The 25,672-nt window shown below is 42.0% G+C and overlaps 1 protein-coding gene across 4 annotated transcripts; it reads left to right on the forward strand.

Moving 5' to 3' along the window:
- The first annotated feature begins 754 nt into the window (after nt 1-754).
- Nucleotides 755-21,847, forward strand: ADNP2 (ADNP homeobox 2). 4 transcript variants are annotated; one of them, XM_048295945.1, is made up of 5 exons: nt 755-841; nt 5,902-6,062; nt 7,872-7,991; nt 12,555-12,644; nt 16,563-21,847. In XM_048295945.1, the coding sequence occupies exons 3-5, from the start codon at nt 7,884-7,886 to the stop codon at nt 19,527-19,529; spliced, it is 3,165 nt and encodes a 1,054-aa protein (XP_048151902.1). In that variant the 5' UTR covers nt 755-841; nt 5,902-6,062; nt 7,872-7,883; the 3' UTR covers nt 19,530-21,847. The 4 variants fall into 4 exon arrangements, with proteins under 4 accessions (XP_048151902.1, XP_048151899.1, XP_048151903.1 ...); XM_048295942.1 differs by lacking the exon at nt 755-841 and adding an exon at nt 1,000-1,576; XM_048295946.1 differs by lacking the exon at nt 755-841 and adding an exon at nt 3,340-4,115.
- Nucleotides 21,848-25,672: the final 3,825 nt, after the last annotated feature.

Below are 25,672 nucleotides of genomic sequence, written 5' to 3' on the forward strand. Positions count from 1 at the left end.
TGCTGCTCCAGGCCCAGGCGCCCCAGCCCAGCCCTGCGATGGCGCCAAGGCGTGCCAGCCCCGCCCACAGAAGCGCCACCAATGGGGAGCCTTCCCACCAGGCCTCGCCTTGCCCCATTGGCCAGCAGGGATGGGCGGGGCCTCCAGGATGCAGCAAATGCAAATGAGGCTCCACCCAGCATCCCAGGCGTACCAGGGCTGGGTGGTCACGTGGCAACCTCGCGTGACTGGCAAGGTGTCATCAAGCTCCTCCCCGGGATGACGTCACGGCTCTCGCGAGAGCGCTCAGTGCTGCCCCTTGGAGGTATGAAGGGGCGCGGGTGAGCCCCAGGCTGGGCCCCGCCCCCACCTGAGGCCCCGCCCCCCAGACACGCCCATTCTATCGGGGAACCAATGGGAGCGTTGACCGACTATCTCCCCATTGGCTGGCCGCCTGGCATGCAAATGAGGCTCTACGTCACTTCCCGTGCCTGCTCGAGCGCCATTTTCTCTTTCTGGCGGTTGATGCGGCGCGGGCGGCGGGGGCGGCGGGCGCTGAGGGAGTTGGGCGCGGGGCGAGGCGCGCGCGGGGCCCCGGCCATGCCGCCGCTCCCTCGGGGCGCGCGCTGAGCGCGGCCGCCGGGCCGGGAGGCGGGGCAGCGGGGCGGGGCCGCGGGCGCGGCGGCTCCGGCAGCAGCGCCGGGGGCAGCGCCGGGGGCAGAGCCGGAGCCGTGAGCGGCGGGTGGCGGCGGCGCGAGATCGCGGCGGGCGGCGGCGGCCGCCGCAGGAGGAGGAGGAGGAGCGGGAGGAAGAGCAGGAGGAGGAGCAGCAGCGGCGGGGGCTCCCCCTGCAGCCCGGCCGGGTACGTGCGGCTGGGCGGGGCGGAGGGCGGTGAACGCCCCGGTGGCTGCGCGCTTTCGGCTCGGCGGGCGCTGCGAGCTCGGAGCGGCCGCGCTGGGCGCGGGCGGGGAGGGACGGGACGGGACGGGACGGGTCCGGCGTGGCCCCGTCGTGTGAGGCGTTTTAGCACGGGGAACTTCTCCCGCTGCCTCGCCGCTGCTGCGGGCGGTGAATAGCTCGTTAGCACCGCGCTTCTTGCGTGTTGGTTATTTAATTGCAGGTCGCATTTCAGCGATGGGTGTCTAAGGAACCAGCTTAATAGGTTGTCTCGAAGTCTGGATGAATAGTTTCAATTACGTTTAATGAAATGCTTTGATTTGAAACAGTTTGTGGGAAACTGTAGCGTGGGCAGGAATGGCACACGTGCAGAACCAGCGCTTCATCACCGGTTAAAGGAATCAGTTAATGGAATGCAAAATTACGTTAAATAATATTGGGGTGCCTCAGCAATGCATGCGTTCAGAAAAAAAAAGTTTGTGAATAACGTAAACAAACACAACCCGTGCAGTGCAAGCCATGAAAACCATTTGAGTGCGCTTGCTTTGTGGTCGAGAGCAGGTAATGGGGAGTTCCAGTTGTCCTGGTTTGTAAACGGAATAAAAGACACGTGTATGGTATGACTCCTGCTGCAGCCGTTCAGAGTCCTGTACTGTCAAAGTTATGAACAACTCGGTTTCAGCTGATAAAGTTCTGACAGGTAAATTACTGGGGAGAAGTTGGTTATTGCCCTTAATAGTTTTCTGTCATCAAAAATCTGTGTTTGTAAAAAACAGTTGTAATGAACTATAATGAAATACTTTAAAAGACTGTTGGGATATTGAATCTATATTCTAGAAATCCTTGTGTTCCTTTTAATAAACTTTCTCTTTAATTTTGATCAAGTAAAGGGGGTTTCTTTAGCACAATATTTAGAGCAACAGGGTAAGAAATAAAGTATGTGGTAAACTGTAGTAAGACCTATTACAAGGTATACTGTATATGATAAGCTGTAATAGTTCCTGTGGTTCTTTTCATGGAAGTTTTGTGAAAAACAACCTCCACAAATTACAGCAAATCTTTAGGAACAAGGAAGAGCGCACACAGTGTTGTTATGCCTTACGTATTTCCACTGGGAACTCCTTGATTTGGGCTAAGTCTTACTGAGTGCTGGTAGAGCTGGCTTGTGTTTGAACACTTTAGTCCTTCCTCTGAAACCTGCTGCACAGCCCTGGGTTGTTTTTTCAGTTCTGTCCCCTTGCTAACTTGTTAAGGTTTTGGATTATTTGTGCTGTGGACTGTTGTGTGCATTTGTAAAGTGCCAAGTCTTGGGGTCATACCAAACTGATGAGTGCAGCACAAATGCAGTAGGCTGGGGTTTGACTCTTCTGCTCACATACTCATGGGGCTGACAGATCTTGCAGGATTCGAGTGGGCTCCATGCACATGCTTACGTCATCTAGGATGAGCTTGAATCCTGCTGGGTTCAAAATTGAGTCAGTCCCCAGAGAGGACTCCCAAGAGAGTCAAGCATTGTGTGAGTTAGTGCTTTAGGAAGACTGTGAGTTTAAGTGGTAGTGTCGCTTCATCTCTTCTCACCAGTCTTGGATAGCAGGGACTTGGATGTGTGTTAATGAATCATCCCAATAGTTATTTAAATTTGGTTTGGTTTGTTAGGTAAGATGCAGGTGTCTTCATCTGTATCATCACATACCTTAGTGCTCATTGTGTTCACAGCTGTTGAATGATGGTTGTCTTGGTGTTGGGCAGGATGACCTTTTTAACAGGTGATTTGTAGCTGTGAAAAGAGCAAAATGATTGTGACTCTAGGAGATCTATGATTTGAGGTGCCCAGAGGTTTCTGATATAGTTGGACAAAGAAGAGTTAAATTTTTATTTATCTTTTGCCTGAGATTTCTGTCAAGTTGCACATGGATAGAAATTTGAATATGAGATGATAAAGCTGAATTACTTTGTTGACCAGAACTGCTTTTCGTAAGTTTTATTAGAATATATTTTTAATTGCAACAGATTAAATAATGAACAAGAATAGCATCCATTCTAATCAGTTGATTCTTTTTCTTTAGGAAGCTTTCTTCCCTCTCCCTTTGTGGGCTGGATGAGCTTTGATGGTGCTGATGTACTTGTAAATCTGGTTAGGTCTCTTTCAGAAGGTGGAGATAAGAGTCCAGGAAATGGAACTGACCATGTAATGAGTAGTTGAGCACATAGCCAGGTGTGACTTTTTAGAGGACTTGTAAGCTTATCAGAAACAAAACAAAATTGACTATGGTAAAATTTGGCATGGCCAAGCCAAACTTGCATTCTTCTAGGCAGTTCCTCAGTGTGCCTGTCCTCCTAGATGCTCTCTGCCATCCAGTGTTCTTGTTCCTTATATTCCTAGAAATAGATCACATGCTTTCATTTCACTTTCAGGGGTGAAGCAGTTTATACTGTTATCTCAGCTAATAGTGAATTATCAACTTCTCATGAGTTTACTAAAATGAAAACAATTCATTATGGGTGCTTGTCAGTTCTGATAACTGCTGAAATACAAGTTGGTAAACAAACCTTTGAAAATACTCCAACCCAAATGTTCCAAACCAATTATAAAGGTACAAACCTTTTATAAAGACCAAAGTCTTTATAAAAATCTCTTTCTCAGTTACTAGTGACAGTTACTAGATAAAAGTCATAAAAACTAAGAATGATTCAATTTCCAAGGCAGATAATATGAAAGGACAAAGTTCCATGAGCCTTTCATAATTTCCCTACTCTGAACAGTTCTATGAACAACAGACTAGTGAAGGCTAACTTAGGAACACATCTGGAGATCTTGCTTCTGTACAGATTACCTGGTGTCTAAAAGGGTTACCTTACAGTCATTTTCTCTGGATATTCTAGCATGCCTCTTTTCCTGTAATCTCTAAAAATGCCTGATTATCTAGTTCACTGGATTTTGCTGGAAGCATTTGCATGTCCATTGAAGGCACATATGTGCATCTTCCTTGTGCCAGCTCCATACCAGCTCCATTTTAATTTGCTTGCAAATCCTATTTCCTGTAGGAACACAAATGAAAGTGGTGCTGATTTCACATAAGGAAAAAAAGTCTCACTGTGAACGCAGTCTGTCAGTGGATGAGGTTGCCCAGAGAGGTTGCCAAACCTGACTGGCCAAAACAGAGTGCCCTGGCTGCAATTAATGGTTGAGACTGCTTGTGGGAAGCTGGACTGGATATCCTCTTGAGGTTCCTTCCAAGGTGAATGAGAATGGTTCTAAGAAGTAGAATGAATAGGAACTTGGCATTTTGTGATGACTTCTCACTTTGAAGAGGTGCAATGTTAGTGTTTTTGCTTTTTTTTTAGTGCAGAGAAATTAAAAGATAGTAGTAAGATAGTAAAAGATAGTTACTTTGCAAACTGTCTTTGACTACTAAGATACTGTGCAGACTGTTACCTTGTCTTTTAGGCTAGTCTTAAATACTGCAGTACTGCTGGAAGGGAAGAGTTTCGTTTGTGATCTTTGAAAAGCCAAATGTAGTTAGTTGGGTGTTGCAATCTGGTAACAAATGTAGAAATGAACCTGTAGTGTTGAATAAAACTCTCCTTTGTATATCATTATGGAGATTTTATCTTAATAAGCAACAAATACAGGAATAGCTCGATGGCTAAAATGCCTGAGCAAGAGTTGAATGGACTTCTTAAAATTGGAGACATCAGCTGCTAAAATTATTTTATTTTGCTATAAACTTGCCTTGGTTCTGTTTATGAAATGGCACAGTCTGAAAACTCAATGGATTATCAGGTTTTTGGGAAACAACAATTAAAAGCAGTGAAAGATAAATTTTTGTCTTTTAGCTAGGCAGTGCGGTAAAATGATCAAGACTCAGTTTTACTGTAGTCCTTTCATGTTGAATTTGCTGGTTAAGAATGGGGTGTGGGACCAACAAATGCACGGAACCAAAGTGCAAGCTAAAGCTTGCAGAATGTCCAAAATACAGGAAAAATAAATTATTAGTATAAAACTGTGGGTAATAAACTGCATAATAATCAAGGAATGAAACTGAGGGCTTGAGGGAATAAGCTTAGAAGGTTGATCTTTCCTGACCTTTATGATGGGGCAGTGCTGGTCTAATGGATACAGAGCCTCCAAGAGGGTAGGTTTAGATTTGATATTCGGAAGAAATTCTTAACTGTGAGGGTGGTGAGGCAGTGGCAGAGGTTTTCCAGAGAAGCTGTGGATGCCCCATCTCTGGAAATGTTCAAGGCTGGGTTGGATGGGACTTCGAGCAACCCAGTCTAGTGGTAGGTGTCCCTGCCCATGGGAGGTGGTCTGGAACAAGATGATCTTTAAGGTATCTTCCAACCCAAGCCATTCTGTCATTCTGTGATTCTAGTGTGAGATGAGCAATTTAAAATCCTTACTCCCAAGCAGGTTGTTTAAATACCTATTGAATAACATTGCATGTGATTGCACATGCTGGCCTTTGGATTGAAGACCAACTGCTTGAAAACTGGAAAATAATTGATATTCAAGGGTTTTTTTTTTTTGTTATGGTGGGTTTTTGGTGTGTTTTTCTTTCTCCTGGAGTAATAACTTCAATTTCAGAATGATTATTGATTAAGAAAACTGTTGACGTGCATGGATGTTGCATACTTTACCCCTTGTAGACTGTTTCTTATTTGTGAGCTAGACATGCCTCGACAAATGCCTGCTTCACCTTCTTCAGTAGCATCAATGTGTGAGTTGAAAGACTGAGATGGGGGAACTGTTTCCAGGGAAGCCTAATGTATTGAACCGCATTTCCTTCTGGCTGATCTGAGCGTGGTTGGTGGCATCCAGTCATCTCTGTTACCCACACTGGACCATGGAGTTGATGTCCATAACCTGCTGTCATAGAGGGACTGATCATAAAGCTTTAACTAGACGCTGTGCAAATTCCCAGTGGACTTCACTTTGGAAAGAATATTTTATGTCAGATTTTTACTGCTTGCATTTTGAGAGAATGCCAGACCAGTTACTCTGCTTTATTCCATTCTGTATAGGTTCCTGGTCTACACCCACCCCAGTTGTATCAGAATGTCTTCTGAACTTCCTGGTGATAAAAAACATTAGAAAACAAGACTAGCATCTGTCAAATGGGGTTCCCTCTCCATTTCTCTCTACACACCTTTCCTTTCGGGGGAGAAGAAGGGAAGAATATTATGTGAGTTGTTTGAATTTTAATTCTAAACCCCTCAGTTGTATGTTTTGTACATAAATTAAGGTTTGGGGGGGTTACATACAGACTAGAACTTTTTTTAATATGGTTTATGGGTTTTTATTTTTTTTGGTTTTGTGGGTTTTTTTTGTTTTTGTTTTGGTTTTGGGTTTTTTTTGAGGCTTAGCTTGTACTTGGTGTCTGATGCGGATGGGGATTTTGCAACTATTTGCATGAAAGTCTTACCGTTTGTTCAAAGTAAAGCTTTCATGTTGGCAGGGAGCTTGCTTTTTTTTTGTAAAGTACAGCTTTTCAAGACATTTGAGACCGTCTGTGCTGAAGTACTGTTTGGGGATTTCCTTTTTTTTTTTTTTGCTTTTTCCTGTTCAAGTGTGTCCTGGATGGATGAATTGTTTAGCAATAAGGACTAAGATGTTGTAAATGCTCCTGGATGCTCTGTTAGGTGTTTAAGCACCAAATACTGTGGAAGCTTTCAGTGACCTTTTTCAGTGCAGGCTTAGGGTTAGGTTTTGCCTTCTGTGTCCGTTGTAGTTTCTTAAAGCTCAGTCTAAATTGCATCTGGCTGTAATCTAGGAAGGAGTTGACATACTTTTGAAGCTGAGCCCAGGGGGATGGATACCTTAGGATTTTATAAAAGTAGAAACTTCAGCAGGAAATCTAGATTTTACTAGCAATCATTTTAAGCATGTACATGCATGACAGCAAACAAAATTATCAAAGAGACTTCTCCTCCTGGTGCTAACCTTCAAGGTGAAAGGTGTTGAATTTCTCCTTCCTAAACAAGATTATAGTAATTTTCTGAATAGAACTTAATAAAATTGTGGTGTTCATGTTCTTTTTCAAAAAACCCACAAAACCAGTGTTCCTGCCATGTAGACACAAGGAAATCTGAGAGAAAAAATTGGAATTTTCTGTAGATAGAAGAAATGTAAAGAATTCCTCCCTCCCCCCCCCCCCCCCCCCCCCCATCAGATTGTATTTCCTTTAAAATCAGTCAGGTGATCTACTGGGAAATATTAATGAGCCCACTTCTTTGGCTTAAGGATTCTGTGTTTTCATATTTAAGAAATGACATCCTGGCCCGTATCACCAATAGTGTGTCCAGCAGGACTGGGGCAGTGATTGGCACTGGTGAGGCCTCACCCTCAAGTGCTGTGTCCAGTTCTGGGTCCCTCACAACAGGAAAGACATTGAGGAGCTGGAGTGAGTTCGGAGAAGGGCAACAAAGCTGGGGAAGGGTCTGGAGCACAAGTCCGATGAGGAGTGGCTGAGGGAGCTGGGGGTGTTTAGTCTGGAGAAAAGGAGGCTCAGGGGAGACCTTACCACTCTCTAGAACAGCCTGAAAGGAGGGTGTAGCCAGGTGGGGGTCGGTCTCTTCTCCCAAGTAACAAGTGACAGGACAAGAGGAAGTGGCCTCAAGTGGTACCAGGGAGGTTATTAGGAAAACGTTCTGCAGAAAAAGGGTTGCCAAGCACTGGAATGGGCTGGCTAGGGAAGTAGTTCTGTCCCCATTCCTGGAGGTATTGAAAAGACACATAGGTGTAGTGATGAGGGACATGGCTAATGGTGGACTGACTGTGCTGGGTTAATGTTTGGACTCAAATGATCTTAGAGGTCTTTTCTAATCTAAGTATTTCCATTCTATGACTTTGCAGATTTTAGTTCTTATTTTAACACTGTTAAATGCAAGTGCCTGTGTTCAAGGATTTTGTCACCTTTTTTTTAAAAATTTTTATTTTTATTTTTCCTCTTTTCTTCTTTATTTTTTGGTTCTTGTGGTTTTTTTCCCCCCAGGAAAAGTGCAAAATGTTTCAAATTCCCGTTCAAAACCTTGATAATATAAGGAAGGCTCGAAAAAAAGTGAAGGACATTCTTGTGGATCTTGGGCTTGACAGCTGCAGGGAATTGTTGAAGGTAAAGCATTTGAAAGAATGTAAACTGATTTGAAATATAAACCAATCTGAAATGTAAACTCCTGAAAAATATTTCAGTTTCTGGTGTATGTATAATGCTCTGCCATAGATCTTTATGGGGGGGTCCTTGCTTCAGGGATTACTCATTACTGACTGCTCATATGCCAGGGGAGGAATTTAGTGTGTTAGTATGTAACACTGCAAGAGGCCGTATTTCTTAACAAGATGTGTCATAGATGGTGCTGCATATTATATTCTCTGTTAGTAATGTTTCAACAAAAGGAAACAGAACAGCTTGAGGAAAAAATACAGCAGACTAATGAGTTTTTGTTTGTGTGCTATGTAGCAACGTTTTTCAATTCTTTTAAAATCTCAAGCAGATGAGGACTTGAGTCTCCTCAAAGACACCCCATCACATATCAAGGGCAAGCCTCTGAAGGGACATAAAGATTGTCAGCATTTCTGAAAATGGATAAGCCTTTAAACTTTGTGTCCAGTGAAAAATACCAAAATTGTCTTACTGAGTTGTTGCATCTTAAAAAATATATGCAGGTGTACTGGGGCAATTAAGATGAACCTAGTACCATTGTTGCCACTTCCAGAAGAAAATACGTGCATCAGTCAGAAAGAATGCACGCCATCAGATTGGCAAACCTAATACCAGAAAAGGTGCAAACATAGCAATGTAACTCCATTTCTTAACAATGGTGTATTTCAGTGAGCTGGTGCACAGGCTTTTTTTGCTGTTGAGTATATTCATGACTTCGCATTGACTGTAGTCAAGAGGTTGATTGCTTCTGTATGGCAGTACTAAAGTAGGCTTAACACTTTATAAGGGTGCTGTTGTGTCTTTTGTAGTGGTTTCTTTCTGAAACTCTGTAAGTAAGCTATTGGAAGAAAATTGTTCAAGACTACATGCATAACTGATTTTGGAACATTCTTTGTTATTGCAGTTGAACGATGTTGTATATATGTAAATGTCGTAATAGCTCAAGGAAAATTATGTCTAGTAATTTCTGTTTACTTGCTGTTTTTACTGTGTTAATAATGTTCTGTAATCACACTTCTAACTCAGAACCTGGGTCTGTCTTGACCATTTGAAGTAGGAATGTTTTGATGGTGACAGATTTTTACTATGAAATTTCTTGTGGTCTCTTTGATTGTTGCATGGACTTCAATGGTAAATAAATAGTAATTTGTTTTGTATTTGGTTGGGTTTTTGGGGATATGTATAATGTGCCTTTAGTTGGTTTTGCTTCATTTTTAATAACCTGTGGTGGTGGGAAATCTGGCAAACATTTCCACAGTTGAAAAACCTCTATGAGATTTGGGCCAAAAAATACCATATTAGGTTGTTTTTTTTTTTTTTTTTTCCAAATAATTCTTCCTCAACCAAGTTCATAACTTCAGTTTGTTTTTTCCAGGTAATTTGGGGCTGGTTTTGGTACAACTTCAGCAGCAGGAAGAATGGTTTCTATAGGTTGATTTGTACTTGGTTCATATGATGATGGTATTTCTTTTTGGTAGCATGGGATGTGTGAGGTTTTAATAAAACTTAAGAGTCATAGAATGGCCTGGGTTTGAAGGGACCTTGAAGACCATCTAGTGAGAAGTACCTTCGGTTTGTTTGTTGTCTCAGATACTGAGATTTGATGTCTGGACTCTATGAAGCGGCTGGACAGTGTAAGAAATGGATTGAAATATGGTATGATACAAACATGACTTGCATCTGGTCCTGAAATTGGTCTTGCACTGTTGTAATAAGGCATGATAATGGACAATAGTTTGTGAGGAAGATGAAGGAATTTCATTTATGACTAGTACCTCCCTGTAGCTTAGAGACCAAATGGGTTAGTTTTTAGGCTACTTGATCTCTGCTAGGAAGAAAACCCATGAGCATTTTGGCTGGAGTACTAGTTTGATTCTCCAAGTAGTGTGTTCAAGTCCACTGCAAGGTCAGAGGTTTTCCTTTAATAAACTGTTTCAGCTTCTCTAACATAATGTGATTTTTAGGGCCATGAGGGTGATCAGGGGGCCAGAGCAGCTTTGCTCTGAAGCTGATGCTGATGGGAGAGCTGGGTTTTCAGGTTTTCAGCCTGGGGAAGAGAAGGCTTTGGGGAGACTTCATTGCAACCCTCTGGTACCTGAAGGAGGCTCATAAAAAGGAGGGAGAGGACTTCTTATACGGACAGATAGGGACAGGACAAGGGGCAGGAATGTTTTAAACTGAAGGAGGAGAGGTTTAGATTAGATGTTAGGAAGAAATTCTTTATTCAGAGGGTGCTGAGGCACTGGCACAAGTTGCCCAGAGGAGCTGTGGATGCCCCATCCCTGGCAGTGTATCAGACCAGGTTGGATGGGGGCCCTGGGCAACCTGGTTTAGTGAGTGCCATCCCTGTTCGTGGCAAAGGGGCTGGAACTAGATGATCTGTAGGGTCCTTTCCAACCCAAACCATTCCATGATTCTGTTCTATGATTCTGTGTCTTCATTTAAACTCTGAGCTTTTTATCTTTTTGATCTGGAAAACCATGATAGTTTTAATACAGAGGGGAGAACAGTTCTTCGTTTAAAAATGTTTTTTTCTTCAACCTAAAAATACCCATTATGCATCAGGATTAGTCAGGCTTCTCAGAGGGCTTTGTTCCTTTCTTGTTACCTTTCCCTTCTGTTTTCCTCGCCTCCTGGAATTGAGAAATGTGGGAAGGGTATAACAAATTAGTGGATCTCTGTTTAAAGCAAGTGTTCACAACAGCCATTTGCACCACTTACTAATTGTATTGATAAGAATGATTATTTTTATGAGTAGATATTTCTCTGTAGGAAATAGCCATTTCAGCAAAACTATTTAGACATATTGTCATGTGTGTTTGGCTTGCGGGAATCTGGTGTTTGAGTGTAGGAGCCTGTCTCTCAAACCAAAAATAGAACATGTTTCAGATGAGCCATAAACTTTTAAGAAATCTTTTTTTAATAGTGTGTAATTCACTCCAGCATGTTCAGCTGAAACTTTTTTAGTAAATCTCAAGTCTCTTCATTTTCTCTATCAAGAATAGTTCTCCAAAGTTCTGGGATTTCTCTTGCTTCATGCAAGAGATCTTTATAAGGTGTTCTTGGTTTGTTTTTGTTTGTTCGTTTGTTTATTTTAAAGGTTTGGCTGAAGGGCAAATACGTGACTCATAGGTGTTGATTAGATTGCACGGGATTTGTTTATTGTTGCCCTGAGCTTTTCTGGATTCTCCTTGGGCATACGTGATGGTTGAAAAAGCTAGACAGCGTATTGCAGACTCAGCTACACTTTTCTAAATTCTTGAAGTTTAAATCAAATTATCACTGGCATGATGTTCTGTCTTACTGTAATCTGTTGAACACACAGGAATGCTCATATTTGCATGTGTGGACAAGAGCCTAGTGTAGACAGAGCCTACAGAATTAAGTAGGATTCTGTATTTGATTGTTTCTCTTTGTTGCCAAGTATCTTCTGTATTGCCTCTAAATTTCACATAACACAAAGTATTAGGTTAGTGAATTCCACTCCTTTGATAAGGTCATCTGATCTTAAATGTTATTTATTATCTGCTTCTGCTGTTGCAGTGGAGTTTGGTACAGAGGTGGAAACATTTTGCCTTCTCTAAGTATCTGCAGAGTTTTGAGTGAAGAGGGATTTGTGGAAGGGAAGAATGTGAGGGGAGAAGAGGTGCAAGTTTTCTGTGGGTAAAGCCTGAATTTGTAGCCTGTGTTTCATCCAAGGCATTCTGTTGACTCTAGCCTAGGGTCTTCAAAAATGCCCAGTAAACAGGAATCTAGTTTGTTCCATTGGTTTTTTTTTTCTCCGATTAAGGTTGTGTTTAAATATGTGTGGGTCTCAGAAAACTGGAGATGAACTTAGCATTTTTAGGGTAGTAGCTGGCTTTGGCTTGAGGAACATAAACTGCTCTGATGGGATTGACTAGAAGAAGGCTGTAAGGAAAGTTGCTTTCCCTGATAGAGTTGTTGCAGACATGGTAATATTGTTGTCTTTGCATCTTCAGGAAAAGCAGCTCTTGGAAATCAGCTTCTGTGAATGTCTTTTGTTTTTCCAAGTTAAAAGTATAACACTGCCATGCAGATTTAATACTAAAACCTGTTGCAAGGTAAACCATAGTGGTAAGTTAATAAATGGAAGTAAGCAATGAAATATTACTGATGAAGGAGGAGGAAGGTAGAGGGAGAAAATACTTTGTGTTCACTGTGAATTCCACTGGAAGCAGTGGAATTCAAGTGTAAATATTTTCATTCCCTATATTATTTTCAGTAACTATGAAATGTTCAGAATTCCTACTCTATTACCAGGCAGTCATATGGACAAACATTTGAGTTAAAATAAATCAAAGATGGTCAAAGAAGTAATTTCTTTGAAAGGAGTTTTGGGACCAGTATCTGAATGCTGTATGGACTTCCAAGTCATCTTCTCTTTGTGTGGGTTTTTCTTTTTTATTTTTCCTTATTTCCTATTGAGAATTTCTTTATATTCAGAACAGACTGCAAAAGCCTTGTTTTAATTTCTTGTTTTTATTTTACTTTTAGAATCTTAAAAGTTTTGATGCAGGTGAAAGCTACTTTTGTAACACTTCATGGAGTGATGTCTCCCCTTGGGAGCCTGTGGGCAAAAGGAAGGTATGTATGTTTATGGCACAAATTTTGGGTAAATGTGTTTTGTGGAATTGCTGAATTTTACGATGTTCAGAAATTGGGAGGCAGCTTTTTTAATGGGAAAAAATAGCTTTAATATTTGTTTTCTAAGTGCTGTTAGTCAGGGAATAATCTTACATTTCCTCTTTACTTTTCCCTGTAATGTAGCTGGTTATGAGGACTTCAATTGCCATTTGCTGTCTTGAAGGATACAACCTTGAACATCGGTGTTTAAGATGTCACACTAATCTTCTGCATTTTTAGCCTAATCTAACATGTAGTCTTATGTTCTTGTGTACAACATGGCTCCTGTTTCTGGAAGGGTGAAAATGTGATTGCATAGATGCAAGTGGATTATGATGAAATTATTATTAGTGGCTTGGTATGGGGTGGCAGTGGAAAGCTCTTTCCAGTTAGATTTGTGTATGTGAAGCAGCTTTTAGTTCTGTATAGCTAGACTCTGCAAGAAAGGCAGGGTTGAGAGGAACAATTCTATAATTGTATATAGTAGCAAGTTTCTACGATGCAGTGTGGAGCGGAGGAGTATATCCAGTAAAAAAGGTGGACTTGTCAGTCTTAGTGAAGAGTCTTGGGGCCCCTCATTGCCTCCATACGGAAGACCTGTCATTGGCATCTGAACAGCAGTGGGTGTGTCTGCTCTTTTCATCTTGAATCAAAAGGTGATGCTTTAGAATAGTGTGGTGGGGGGATTGTCAGGACTGTTTTGTACCATATTTAAAACATTTGCCTTTATCTTTAAAGCAAACTTAGATTTCAAAGTGGAGCGGTTTCAGCCCCCAGCATACTGGCTGACCAAACAAAGCTTTGGCTTTGTCAAGCTCTCATTAAGTAGGATTCTACCCTTCAGGACCTTTGTCTGCTTTGTTTCCTATTTCTCGATGTCTGAACTTGAGTTCACGTTTACAACTGGAAGTTTATCTGTTCACGTGACTTTGTGGGTGAGTCAAATGAGACTTTTTGTTTGAGTTGGGATAAATTGTGTCCAGGCTCTTAAGTGCCACTTCATATGAGGCTTACAGTTATGTTTACTAAATACTGCCTTTAGTTTAGGTGAATGGAATAAATCTTAATTGTTAATGATGGTTTCTATTTTTTCCCCTCCTTTTTAATTTATTCTTTATTCACATGAAAAACGTCTCTCTTTACTAGGTCTATCTTCTGGCCCCAGTCATGTTATTTGAGCTTTGCTCTTGCTGGTTCTGTCTCTTTTGCCTTTACCTTCTGACTAAAGAAAGAAGTTCAGTGTTGGGAGATTGTGTTAGATGAGCAGCAGAGGTTCCCCTTCCTCACCAGACATGAAATAGGGAAGAACAGGATGAAGACGGACTAGGTGAAGCTTGTCTTCCATCGCCAGTCCTTTAGGAAAAATGATAAGCTATTTCAATGAAAGTGGAAAATAACTAAAAATTGTGCACTAGAGAGGGAAGCTTCTTTCTTCCCTATTGTCTGGAGGGACACAAGGCAGAGAGACCTGGTCCCTTACCAGAAGGGAGAAATAGGTGTCCTGAGTCAGGTAGTCAGCATGACCAGTTATATCTGCCCAAAAAAGGAGATTGGAATCTGATCTGATGAAATTCAGTGTAGAGTTGGTAATATGTTGCGGTCTCTTGGAATGGATTTGCCAAACTGTCTTTTGGATGCTAACCTTGTTCCTATCCATTTTCTTTAAACAATTTTGGTTTATTGATATATATCATTCACGTATCATGCTGCCTAGATTTGGGAGAAAAGAAGTCGGTCCTTCAGGATGTTGTATTCCAAAGTTTTTTGCTGTAAGGGGAAAATAAGTTGTTTCTTCCTGTAAACTCAGTAGGCTGGAGAAGATGTCTGTGTAAGTGTAGTTGGTGGTTTCCACCATTTGTACTATTTTTAGGGAGACATTAACAGTTTTGGAAGAACTTTGTTTGTTGGAGGCTGTCCTGTCTTTCTGCATGTTTCTAGGTTGTGAGGAATGTGAGACTACATAGCAGAAATGTTCCGGGGTAAGTTCTTTGAGGGAGGACTAATTGAATTTACCTTGATGTTTCTAATAAGCCTTCTTTTGGATTCCATTTTTACAGATGAAGGTTGTGTTGGTCAATCTCCAAGATGCTTTGTTTTTCCTAAGTGGCTTGCAATTCTTATTTTGTCAAATTCTCTATAAAACTGGGATACCATTGGTAGACTGTGGTAGCACTTGTGAACAGAAAAAGCAGATGAGTATGCAAGGAGAACATGCCGACAGAATGGTTTGTACAGTGTTTGTGTGGAAGAGCTCTATTTCATACAGAGAATATCAAAGCAGCAAACTTCACATGCTTCTGTTCTGTTGAAAGAGAATTGTTTGGAATTTTTTCTTTGTCACTTTACTCCTTCAGAAGTAGTTAGGCCTATCTTCTAGTAATGTTCTGTGTGCTTCATTAGTTCATTACTGTCAGTGGCCTTTCTCCAGGCAAATTGCTTGAAGATTGATGTGTCTGGTAATTTGCTTTGTTGCTGTTTAGTAGCAGCTGAGATTAGACACCTAAAGAGTGTAAGTAGAAGGTAATTCAGTGATTTCTTAGCAGTGTACTTCTTCAGCAGCCTTAGCCAGCCAGTGGCATTGTCTGACCCAGTCTTTTGAATTTGGAGCTTAGATTTTGGTTATCATCAGGAGACTCTCCTAGTACTGCTAGTAGATGGCTGTCTCGGTTGTCTGTAGATGGCTGACTGTAACCTCCATGGCTGTATGACATGGCAAAAAAAACCACCTGCATGTGTTGTGTTACTGTTCCTCATGGTAGGTCAGTGAGATGTGTGTGGGTGATTTAACTGGGCTGGATGCTGTAGTGGCAGAACCGTTTGTTCTCTTTGGGCTCTATTTCATGAGGGGCAGAAGTCAGTGAGGTGAAAAACATGTCTGAGGGAACAGACAGATTCCACTAGATGTTTGAGAGTGCAGATTTGTCACATGGATGTTTCTGTGACTGATTCTGTAGTTTTTGGCAGGAGCCAGGGTTAACTTCCCAGGAAGCTGATCAGAAAGAATGGTTGATGGGGATACCTGTTTTTCAGAAAGAACAAAAAATGTTCATATGGATATGAAAAGCAGTGCTGTCATATGACATATAACTGAGGGAGCAAACCACTGCTTAGTGCACGATAGATGAATTCTTAAACAGTTAAAAATACTTCCCTGAGAAGAATCTGTATTCTCTATACTGAGCATTTTTGAGGAAATTTCCTAAAGAAATTACTATAATGGGATGCCCAGTATGTGTGAGTTAATACAAATTGTATGTATGAGCTAATACATTGCTGCTTTATCATAGAAGGGGGTTTTACTACTTTCTATTATAATTTTGGCTGCAGAGGAATGTTCTTAATAAAATCAGTTGTTTATGGCTTTGTTGGAAAGGTCCTTCTGGAGAGTTTTCAGATAAGAGTAGGCTGTTGAAATACAGAAAAAAATCCCTACCTGTTCTCTCTGTTCTCTTTTTGTCCAGTAGATAGGAGCTGGCCTTGAACTAAATAAAGCTTTTGAAGTGTCATAGTAAAAGGACTACTATTCCTAATTGCTAAGGCTTAGCTTCCTATGTACAGTGGGATACAAATTCTTCCTGGCTTGTTCTGTGATTCCTGTCTTTAAAAACAGGCTTCAGAATTACTTCTTGTGAACTAGAGTAGAAGTAAACTCATTTAAGGCTTCTTAGTAAATTATAATGAAACAAAAAAGGCGCAAATGTTTCTCCCCTTAAGTATTTAATCTTAAAACTGCTTTTCAAAACCAGAAGAAACTTGACAAGATATATACTATGTGTCCAGTGAAGGAATTTTTGACAGGTGATAGTGTGGGTTTAAACAGATACCAGTGTGATGTAGGAGCTGGCAGTTTCTAAGTGGATGTTTTTCTTTTGTTTGCAGAGATACAGAACAAAGCCATACTGCTGTAGCTTATGCAAGTTTTCGTCCAAGTTGCTTACTTCTTTCAAGAATCACTTGCATCGTTACCATGAGGATGAAGTGGACCAAGAGATGGTGGTTTCTTGCCCAAAATGTGCATTTTCTTCTCATCCCAAAGTAGTGGGAAAACACATCCGGATGTTTCATTCATCTAATAAACGAATACAAAATTATACAGTCAGCATTTTAGATGGCATGAAACAATTTAGGAGTGACATCATAAACTTCACGTGTCTAAAATGTCAATTCACAGACACCTTGTATTACAATATGAAGAAACATGTACTGATGAACCATTTTAACAACTTAGTAAATGTATATTTTGGTGAGAAATGTGATGAAAGTACACCAAGTTCAGTTGAGTTCTACTGTAAAAAATGTAATGTTCCTGCAAACAGCCCAGATTGTTTAATGTACCATATCTTGACAGCTGAAACACACAGAGACCTGGAGAACAAACTTCGATCTCTGATTTCAGAACATATTAAGAAACCCGGACTTGCGAAACAAATGTATATTGCTCCAAAGCCTGTCCAAGGTATAGCAGCTGCTGCTCCATCTTCAGGGCTTGCTGCTGTCCCAACAGGTTCCGTGACTGCTCCAGGTTGCATCCAGGTTGCATTTCCACAGACTGATCAAAACCAGAGCACGGTGCAGATACAAGCAGTTCAGGATACAGTTGGACCAGTGACTGTCCCAAGTGCCTCTGGCAGCGTCCCACAAACCACCTCTGCTCCCACCACTAGGTCCTCGCACGTCACTCTTGTGCCCAGCAATCCTCCCATGGGTCAGAACAACGTTTGTATTCAGCCATCGCCTTCCCAGCCCATCATTGTTTCTCATGGGCTGCCTCTTAATCATTCTGTTGGGACCGTAAACAGAACTGTGGCCCCTGCGGTTCTTCCTCTTAATCAGCCTGTCATGCCTGGGCTCTTTCCTGTTAATCAACCCATTGGTACTATAAATAGTCCAGTTCCAGCTGGAACGCTCCCTGTTACTCAACCTGTCAACCCTGTGAATCAACCAGTTGCAGCAGGAGTCCTCTCTGTGAATCAGCCAGTTGCTCCAGGAATTTTGTCTGTCAACCAGTCACTTGGGAACATGAACAGACCCATTGATCCTAGGGTCCTTCCTGTGGCGCAGACAGTTGGGTCGGGTGTTCTCCAGCTTAACCAGCCTGTTGCCCCTGGGGTGGTTCCTGTCAGACAGCCTGTTGGACCTGGGTTCCTTCAGCTTAATCAGCCTGTTGCCCCGGCAGTTATCCCAGTAAATCAGCCAGTTCAGCCTCCAGTTTCTCAAAGCACAGCTTTTTTGACTGCGGGCCCTATAGTGAGGCATTTCATGCAGGCCAAGCAGGTTAATGGGATGCAAATGTACACACTGACCCCCATCTCAGTTACTTTGCCTGTACCTCCTGGTGGCGGAGTAGCAACTGTGACACCTTCACAGGTGCCCATCCAGCTCATGCAGTCGGGGTCAGTGACTCAGCTGTCCCAGTCACCAGCCAGTGCTCCCTCTCCTCCTGTGGTTCTGACTTCAGAGAATGTATCCTTGCAGGCTTCCCCGCCTGCTCCTGAAACAAGCCCGGCTGTCAGACAGGCCAAGCAGTGGAAGACCTGCCCTGTTTGTAACGAGCTTTTCCCATCAAATGTCTATGAGGTGCACATGGAGGTGGCCCACAAACCACGTGAAGTGAAAGTAGAAACCCCAGAACCTCACAAACTTGCAGCTTGCGCACCCTTTCTAAGGATGACAGAAAAAACGATCCGGTGTTACGCTTGTAAATGTTTTCTCTGTGAGGAAGAGCTCATGAAACATATCTTCATGCATGGCTTATCTTGCTTGTTTTGCACAGGAACTTTCTATGACTTAAAAAGCCTCGTGGAGCACAATAAAACTGCACACAATGGGAGAAAGCAGTTGCATGCAAGTTACAGCAACAGAGGAATTCAGCTAGGTAACGATGCTCAGGGTGGCCTTGTGTTTCCACACTTCGATTTCAACACAGTGCTACCAGATGAAGACATGGGTGAAAGAGAAGTACATTTGGCAGTGCTTGTTGGAATATATTCAACAGTTCTTGTCCCTGTTTACATCAAAGTGAAACCTCAGACAGCACAAACGAACAGGAGATGCACCAGAAAAATGTTCACCTGTCCCTTTTGCTTAGGTACGTTTGCTGGTAGAGAAACCTATGAAAAGCATTTGAAAGAGCGGCATCATATAATGCCGACTGTGCATACGATTTTAAAGTCTCCTGCTTTCAAGTGCATCCACTGTTGTGGTGTGTACACTGGAAATATGACTCTGACAGCTATTGCTGTACATCTGCTCCGTTGTAGAAGTGCCCCCAAAGACACCAACTCGAGCCTGAAGATGCAGCTTGAACGTACTGAGAAGAAAGAGCTGCTGCTTGTGAATGGTGAGAAGCATATTTCTGTGGTACTGAAAAGAAAGCAATCAGATTCCTGCTTTATTGCAGAAGACCAAAGGAATAAGGAACAGCAGCCTCCGAGCTTAAGTACTGGCATAGCTCTGTCTCCAGAGAACGAAGTGAATTCAGGGGTAGTGCCTTTCAAGCGACAAAAGATTAGGACTGAGATGAGGAAGCTTCCTTCTAGTGAGGATCTCCGCTTTCTAGCGGTAGATCCTAATCAGTATGATCACAATTCATATGAGGCACAGAAACAGTTTTTGTTGGACTACTTTCACAAGAGGCCATATCCTTCTAAGAAAGAGGTGGAATTACTTTCCTTGCTGCTATGTGCGTGGAAAATTGATGTTGCATCATTCTTTGGAAAAATGAGGAATACATGCTTAAAGGCAGTAAAACATCACAAACCATCTGTGCTGATGGGTTTCAGTATGTCTGAACTAAAAAACATTAAGCACAGTTTGAATTTAAAAGTTGGACCATTGGATATGTAACCCAGCTTTTTATAACAGCTAAAAGTAATCCATAATTGCATACTTATAATTTAGCAGTTTATTATATTGTTTGTTTTGACTTGCAGACTGGCCTGTTGAAGGGTGCAGTAGTACAAAAAGTATTGTTCACTTGTGACTGTTATTGTGAAAGGCACACGTAGTTGTGTATTTTAAAAGCTAAAACCTTCAGACTTAAACATCTGGAATTTGTTTTAGCTTTTTGCCTTTTCTGGGGGTAGTGTTGTGGGTTTTTTTGTTGTGATGGGTTTTTTTTTGTTCCACTTCCATTTATTTTTCTTCCCCTCCAGGCTCCCATTACATTTTTTATACCACCATGTAAAACACTTGTCCTGTTAAAACCAAATTTTATTTTATTTTTCTGTAATGTTGTCTTTTCTAAGTAATGAATTGTGGGTTAATGTTGGTTAAAATAACGAGGTAAACAACATATGTAAATAACATATATTTGAGTATATGAATTTTTAAGTCCTGATATTTTGACCTATCTTTTGGTTTATCTACTTGAGAAGTGATTGCGGCCTTTGCATCCGTTGCCCCTTCAAATTCCCGGTGCACTGGTAGCAGTGAAATACATGGCATTGTGGTTTTTTCCTCAGTCAAAATACCTGTGCCAGTTAAGTCTGGTGTTCTGTAGTTCCTGCTGAGTATTACCATGGTGAGGACTGAGGGGCTTTCGGGTGCCGATTGAAGTGTTATAATGAACTGGCTTGAAATGTTTGTGTTATCTGTTAAATAGATCTTGCTAACCAGAAGTGTTTATCCTTTTTGTTTGGTGTTGAAGCCTGGTTGTTCAAGTACCTATGGTTCAAAGCTTGGCATCAGCGTTTGTTTTATTTTCTTTTTCAAAAAACAAAGCTGCTTTGGAGAGTGCTTTGGTACATTGAGTGTATGACCTCTGTGCATGTCACTTACCTATCCAAATATCACCCAAATTTGGTGGAAGGTCTGCCATTTTAAATTGCTGTTTTATGAGGTAGTAACTGAGTAGTTTACTCCCCAGCAAATTAGATCCCTGGGTTGAAGTCCCTTGTGTCAGAAATGGTACAGACTGAAACTGGATGAATTGGTAGCATCAAGACTTTAAACTGTTGGGTACTTGAGCCGAGGATATTCATGTAGTGATTGGTTCTTGTTGGCCTATAGAGAGCATCACAGTAGTATAAAACCCAAATAGCCTTACCTTCAGTATGGACCAACATCTCTGTTGCAGATTATAGAAAAGCTGTTGGGAAGGTTCACTTGAGTTGAAGCACAAACTGGTGGCCACATTAAGGCCTTGTTGAGTACTGTTCTATCTGGATATGCTTGTTTTCATCTGGCTTGTCAAAGAGTGCCTCCAGTATTAACAGCCAGTTCCATAATAAATAACCTGTAAGATGTGTTGGTTTTATTTCCTCCTCTTCATCCCCCTCTCCCCACCCTCTTTTCTAAGAAAAGAGTATGAGTTCACTTGTGCCCGTGTTACAAGGAAAGGGTGAGATGCCCACGCTTATTTCTATTTTTTAGGATAGTAAGCATACTTTTGCCCTGTGCCATGGTTTTTAAAGCACATACAGAATGTTTTATTGCTGTTTTTGAAAGGGTGTGACATTTTTAGCAGAATTTGGTTACTTCCTGCCTGTGGTTCTGTAAGTTGTGTTTGGAGTTATATTTTGGATAAAATCTTACTATTTTCATATGATTGCTTCAAGGAGTTTTAATGTGTATGTAGCATATGGTTACTTAGAGAGAATCTGCTATTTGGAAAAACCTAGTAATTTAATAGTGGTGTTAAACAAACATAAACAACATTTATGGGACCAGTTGCACCCCCCACCCCAAAAAGTGATTAAGAACCAATGTGTTCTTACAGCCTAATAATTGCTCATTAAAAATTTAAAAATAGAATATACTTGGCCATAGCACAGTTCATGAAACCTATTCAGAGGGCTTTGAGTGAGGAAGAGGGATATGCTCTCTAGAAGTTCTGAAATGTAGGTACTCATTCTCACAGCCTCGGCCCTGTGTGCCCTGTCATCTTTGGGGCAGTTCTGCTGGTGCTGGTGAGACTTCAGCATGGGGGAATTGGGCAGTGTGTGTCTGGGGAAGGCTTGCCATGAATGGGGAAAGATTGTCGAGAGAACAGTGTGGCTGTGGGGAGCTGGGAAGTCATTTCATGGTTCGTCGATGCTCGGGGCACCAAAGGAGCAATCCAGTCTTACCAGAGTTTTCCTACATAGTGTCCAGTGTTGATGTTAAGCATTTTATTTATTGGACTTTGATTTCACAGTTTCAAATAAACCAGATTTTTAACTTTCTCTTAGGTGTGTGTGCAAATGATTGCGTATCCATCCCCTTCCTTCTTTTAATACATTCAGAGAACTTCATGTGAACATTTCTTTTGGTGCAAAGGGGCTGTTGAAGGAGGCGAGAAAGTAAGATGTAGAACTTGGATCTAGATGCTTCAGGTAGATCTTAGTGCATTATAGTAATTATTTTATCTCAAATATTGATAGCTTTGTGTTTTCCTAGAGGCTGATAACTCTTAAATCTTGGTACTAATTTGCTGTCACTAAATGCTTGTGCTCTTGTTAAGTGGGTACTGTAGAAATAAAAACCAGATGAATTTTGAAATGTGGAAGTGGTGACTGAGAATGCAATATGGTCGTGGTTTTCAGGAAAGCCAAGGAGCTTGAAAACAGCCAAGTTAAAAAATCAGTGGCTTTAACTAAATCAGGCTTTTAGCTGTAGGCTTCTCAGGGGTGAAGTAATTGGGATGGAAACTGTTAGTCAGGAAAGACACTGCTGCCCCTGCCTCGGGCTCCATGTGGGCAGTGTGGTAAATGCCTCTGGCACTTCTCTAAGGACAGAGCGGCACACTCCTAGGATATGGGAATGGGAAAGCAAAGGAGCTGCCCTCTGCAGCAGACTTCACAAATACATGTCCTTGAAGCATGTGAAGGGAGTTCTGGTCCACTGTAAAAGAAGCCCAGTTTGGAAAAATGCTGGTTGGCTTATATGATGATTGTAGCAAGTACTTGTTTCATATGGGACTGAAAAAGCCCCAAATCTGCATGTATTCTGCTGCTGAAATATGTTGGTCTGGAGAGGTGTCCGTGTTTGAGCAGTAGTACTTTGTTGTACCTTGAATTTTGTGCCTGTGAAATAGTGGGATAACTTACTACTTGAATATGTAGTAGGAAGGTTTTTTGTTATATTGGTCATGTTTCTTCTGTATACGCTCATGTGCTGGGAGTTAAGTGAATATTATTTGGTAAACTGACATTTTGGAAGGGGCCAATAACCAAAACACCTTCATGGTGGTTTTTCAATACTGTATTCTTGTGTGGAATGCTACCTACCTTCACTGTCAGACCAAACTTTTTTTCCCTTCGGTATTTGAAATTCAGAAAACCTCAGATGCTTATTCAGGTGGCTGTTGAATATAATTTTTGGGTGTGCAGTTCTCAACAAAATTATCTATAAATCTGTAATTCTACTGCAGCTGGCTGTGCCATTTTCAAATATATTTCTCAAAGTTGATTGTAGATGCCTTTTTGGGGGAAAGATACTTGATGCTAAGTAGCAAAGTACAGATACATGGGGAAACAAGTTGCAATCTAAGAGCAAGGGGATGTCCCCTCCTCCCCCCCTCCCCCCCAAACCCTTAAGAAAATGAAATCATTCATGGCTTTTCTTAAAAGTCAGGAGACTTGACTCCTCTGCAATGTGCATGTGAAAAGGACAAATTGAGGGTATTAATGAATGAAGGAGAACTTTGTGGTGCTGCATTTAAAGGCTTAACACCTCGCTTTAGTGCCTACTTGGCTGCACTCTGACAAGCAGCCTGCAGCTGTGACCATTTCTCTTCTTGAGTACCAGATCCCAAAACATGTGTGACATTGTTCATTTTGCTCTGCACTTGCCCATTTTAACATACTGAGTGTGAGGGGGCGTCTGTGGTGGGTGTGTGTGCTTATGATGCTGCCTGGTGTGTTTAAGGAGTGTGTTGGTGCGCAGATAATCAGGAACACATGGCCTGCATTCCCATCCTCTTAATTCCACATCAACTACTGTTCATCAAGGTTTTACCTAGTAGTATGTTCCAGAGCAGCTTGTAATAGAATGAGTGGAAATAGAAGTCTCAAGTATCTTTGCAAGTATTGTTATTTTATTTTGTCTGCCTTGTCCATTAAGTGGGAGTAAGAGCAGTTCCTGCCAACCTTGAAGGCTGAGACTGGCAGAGGGCGTGTGTGTTGAGCTGCACCAAGTAAGCCAAGTATGGGACAGCTGACGTTGTGTGTGTCATTGAAAACCATCAGGCAGGGACATTTCTGGAGAAAGATCTGATTAATTGTGTTATCAGAGTCTGTCAATTTGGCTTACAGTCTGTTTAGAAATAAAAAAACCCACTAAATTTTGAATGAAGTGAGCAGTCTGTAAAGCATCATTGCTGTCCATTTGCTGCACGGGTGTGAGACAGAGCCTTGCTGAGGAGCACACCTGCTCCGTGGTTCTTGTGCTGCCTGCTGCTGCATGAACAGCTGAAGAGGTATGCACACTTACAAATGGATGGGAAAATGCCAAGACACCAACTCAAATCGCTGTCAAGTAGGGTTAATAAATGTAGCAGAAGGAGGATTACACAAGAGCACCATAGATTTTTAGTTGTTCTTTGCAGGAAAACAGTCAAAGGGATGAGAAATTCCCCTGGCAGTTTCCAATCTCTGCTGAGATGTGGAAGATTGTCTCCTGTGGACTGGGCTTGTTAGCTGTGCTGTCACACAAGGTATATGCCAGCAGCGTCACCTTTCAGAAAAGGTGATGCAGAAAGGATGCTGTTGGAGCCTCTGTGAAATACTTTGGGTACTCTTTTAATGTGTTTTGAAATTATATCCAGGTCATGAAGGACAAGTGCCCCTAGCAACTTAATTGAATAAGTCATTTGCATATCATGTAGACACAGTGCCATCCATCTGCCACAGGACTGACATCATACCCTATGCTAGAGAGCAAGGGCTAGATTACGAGTTTTTCAGAGCTCTTGGTCTCCTCTCCTGATGTGGTTAAGTAACTAGGGTTGTAAGGGCATTACTTAACCCAAGCCAGGTAGTTACTTTTGAAGGCACTGCCAGTCTGCTGTACATGTGGACATCTGCGTGCTCACATTCTGTCTGACTGATGCTGTGGTGGCTACACAGGATCATCAGCAGAGCTGAAGGTGTGAGGTGGGCTGGTCAACAGTGATCCTGCAGCACTGTTTTGTTAGCAGAGACTGCAGAGCATGAATGATACAGCTCAATCTCTGTCTTCTTGTGCTCGTTCTCATAGAAGTGTAGGATGTTTTTGGCTGGAAGGGACCTTGACACCACGTAGTTCCAATTCCCTGCTATAGACAGGGACACCTTCCACTAGACCAGGTTGCTCAGAGCCGCATCTGGCTTGGCCTTGAATGTTTCCAGGGATGGGGCATCCACAGCTTCTCTGGGTGACCTGTTCCAGTGTCTCACCATGCTCACAGTAAAGAACTTCCTCCTGGTGCCTAATCTCTTTCAGTTTGAATCCATTCCCCCTTGTCCTGTCACTACATGCCCTTTTAAAAGGTCCTTCTGCATCTTTCCACTCCCTTCAGGTATTGGGAAGGCCACAATTGGGACACCCTTATAAGCTTTCTCCAGGCTGAGCAATCCTTTCAGCCTTTCCTTGTAGAAGAGGTGCTGCATCCCTCTGATCATTGTCGTGATCCTTTGCATTTTTTAGTAAGTGTTTGTTTTAAGGGAGCTGTCTGGACTGATCTTGTTAATGTTATTAATGCGGTGAAAAGTGCAAGTCTATTAACCAAACTTGTTAATGGAGGAAGAGCTTCTGGGCAGCATTGATGTAGAGAAGAACCAGTATTGTGTGTGAAGAACTTGAGTGCTGGGACTTCATACAACAGCATCATGATTTATAAACACACATGAATAAAGGTCAGCCAGCACAGATCCACCCAGCCCACTGTGGCTCAAGGCCAGGGGTAGCCTTGGCACAAATGGAGGGTGATGTGTGACCACCTGTACGTTCAGTGTGGGATTGCGCAGAGCCAGTGCTGGGGTCAGGGTCCTGAGATTGAGAAGGATCGAGTGTGATTGGGGCAGGAAGAC

Source organism: Corvus hawaiiensis, chromosome 1 (assembly GCF_020740725.1).
Source record: "Corvus hawaiiensis isolate bCorHaw1 chromosome 1, bCorHaw1.pri.cur, whole genome shotgun sequence".
Taxonomy (NCBI): Eukaryota; Metazoa; Chordata; class Aves; order Passeriformes; family Corvidae; genus Corvus; species Corvus hawaiiensis.

Bases quoted from the DNA above. Each gene is read 5' to 3' on its own strand.
- ADNP2 (XM_048295945.1), top strand. From the start codon at position 7,884: ATGTTTCAAATTCCCGTTCAAAACCTTGATAATATAAGGAAGGCTCGA. The intron at 7,992-12,554 runs GTAAAGCATTTG...TTTTACTTTTAG, and splicing joins GCTGCAGGGAATTGTTGAAG to AATCTTAAAAGTTTTGATGC. The intron at 12,645-16,562 runs GTATGTATGTTT...TTTTGTTTGCAG, and splicing joins AGCCTGTGGGCAAAAGGAAG to AGATACAGAACAAAGCCATA.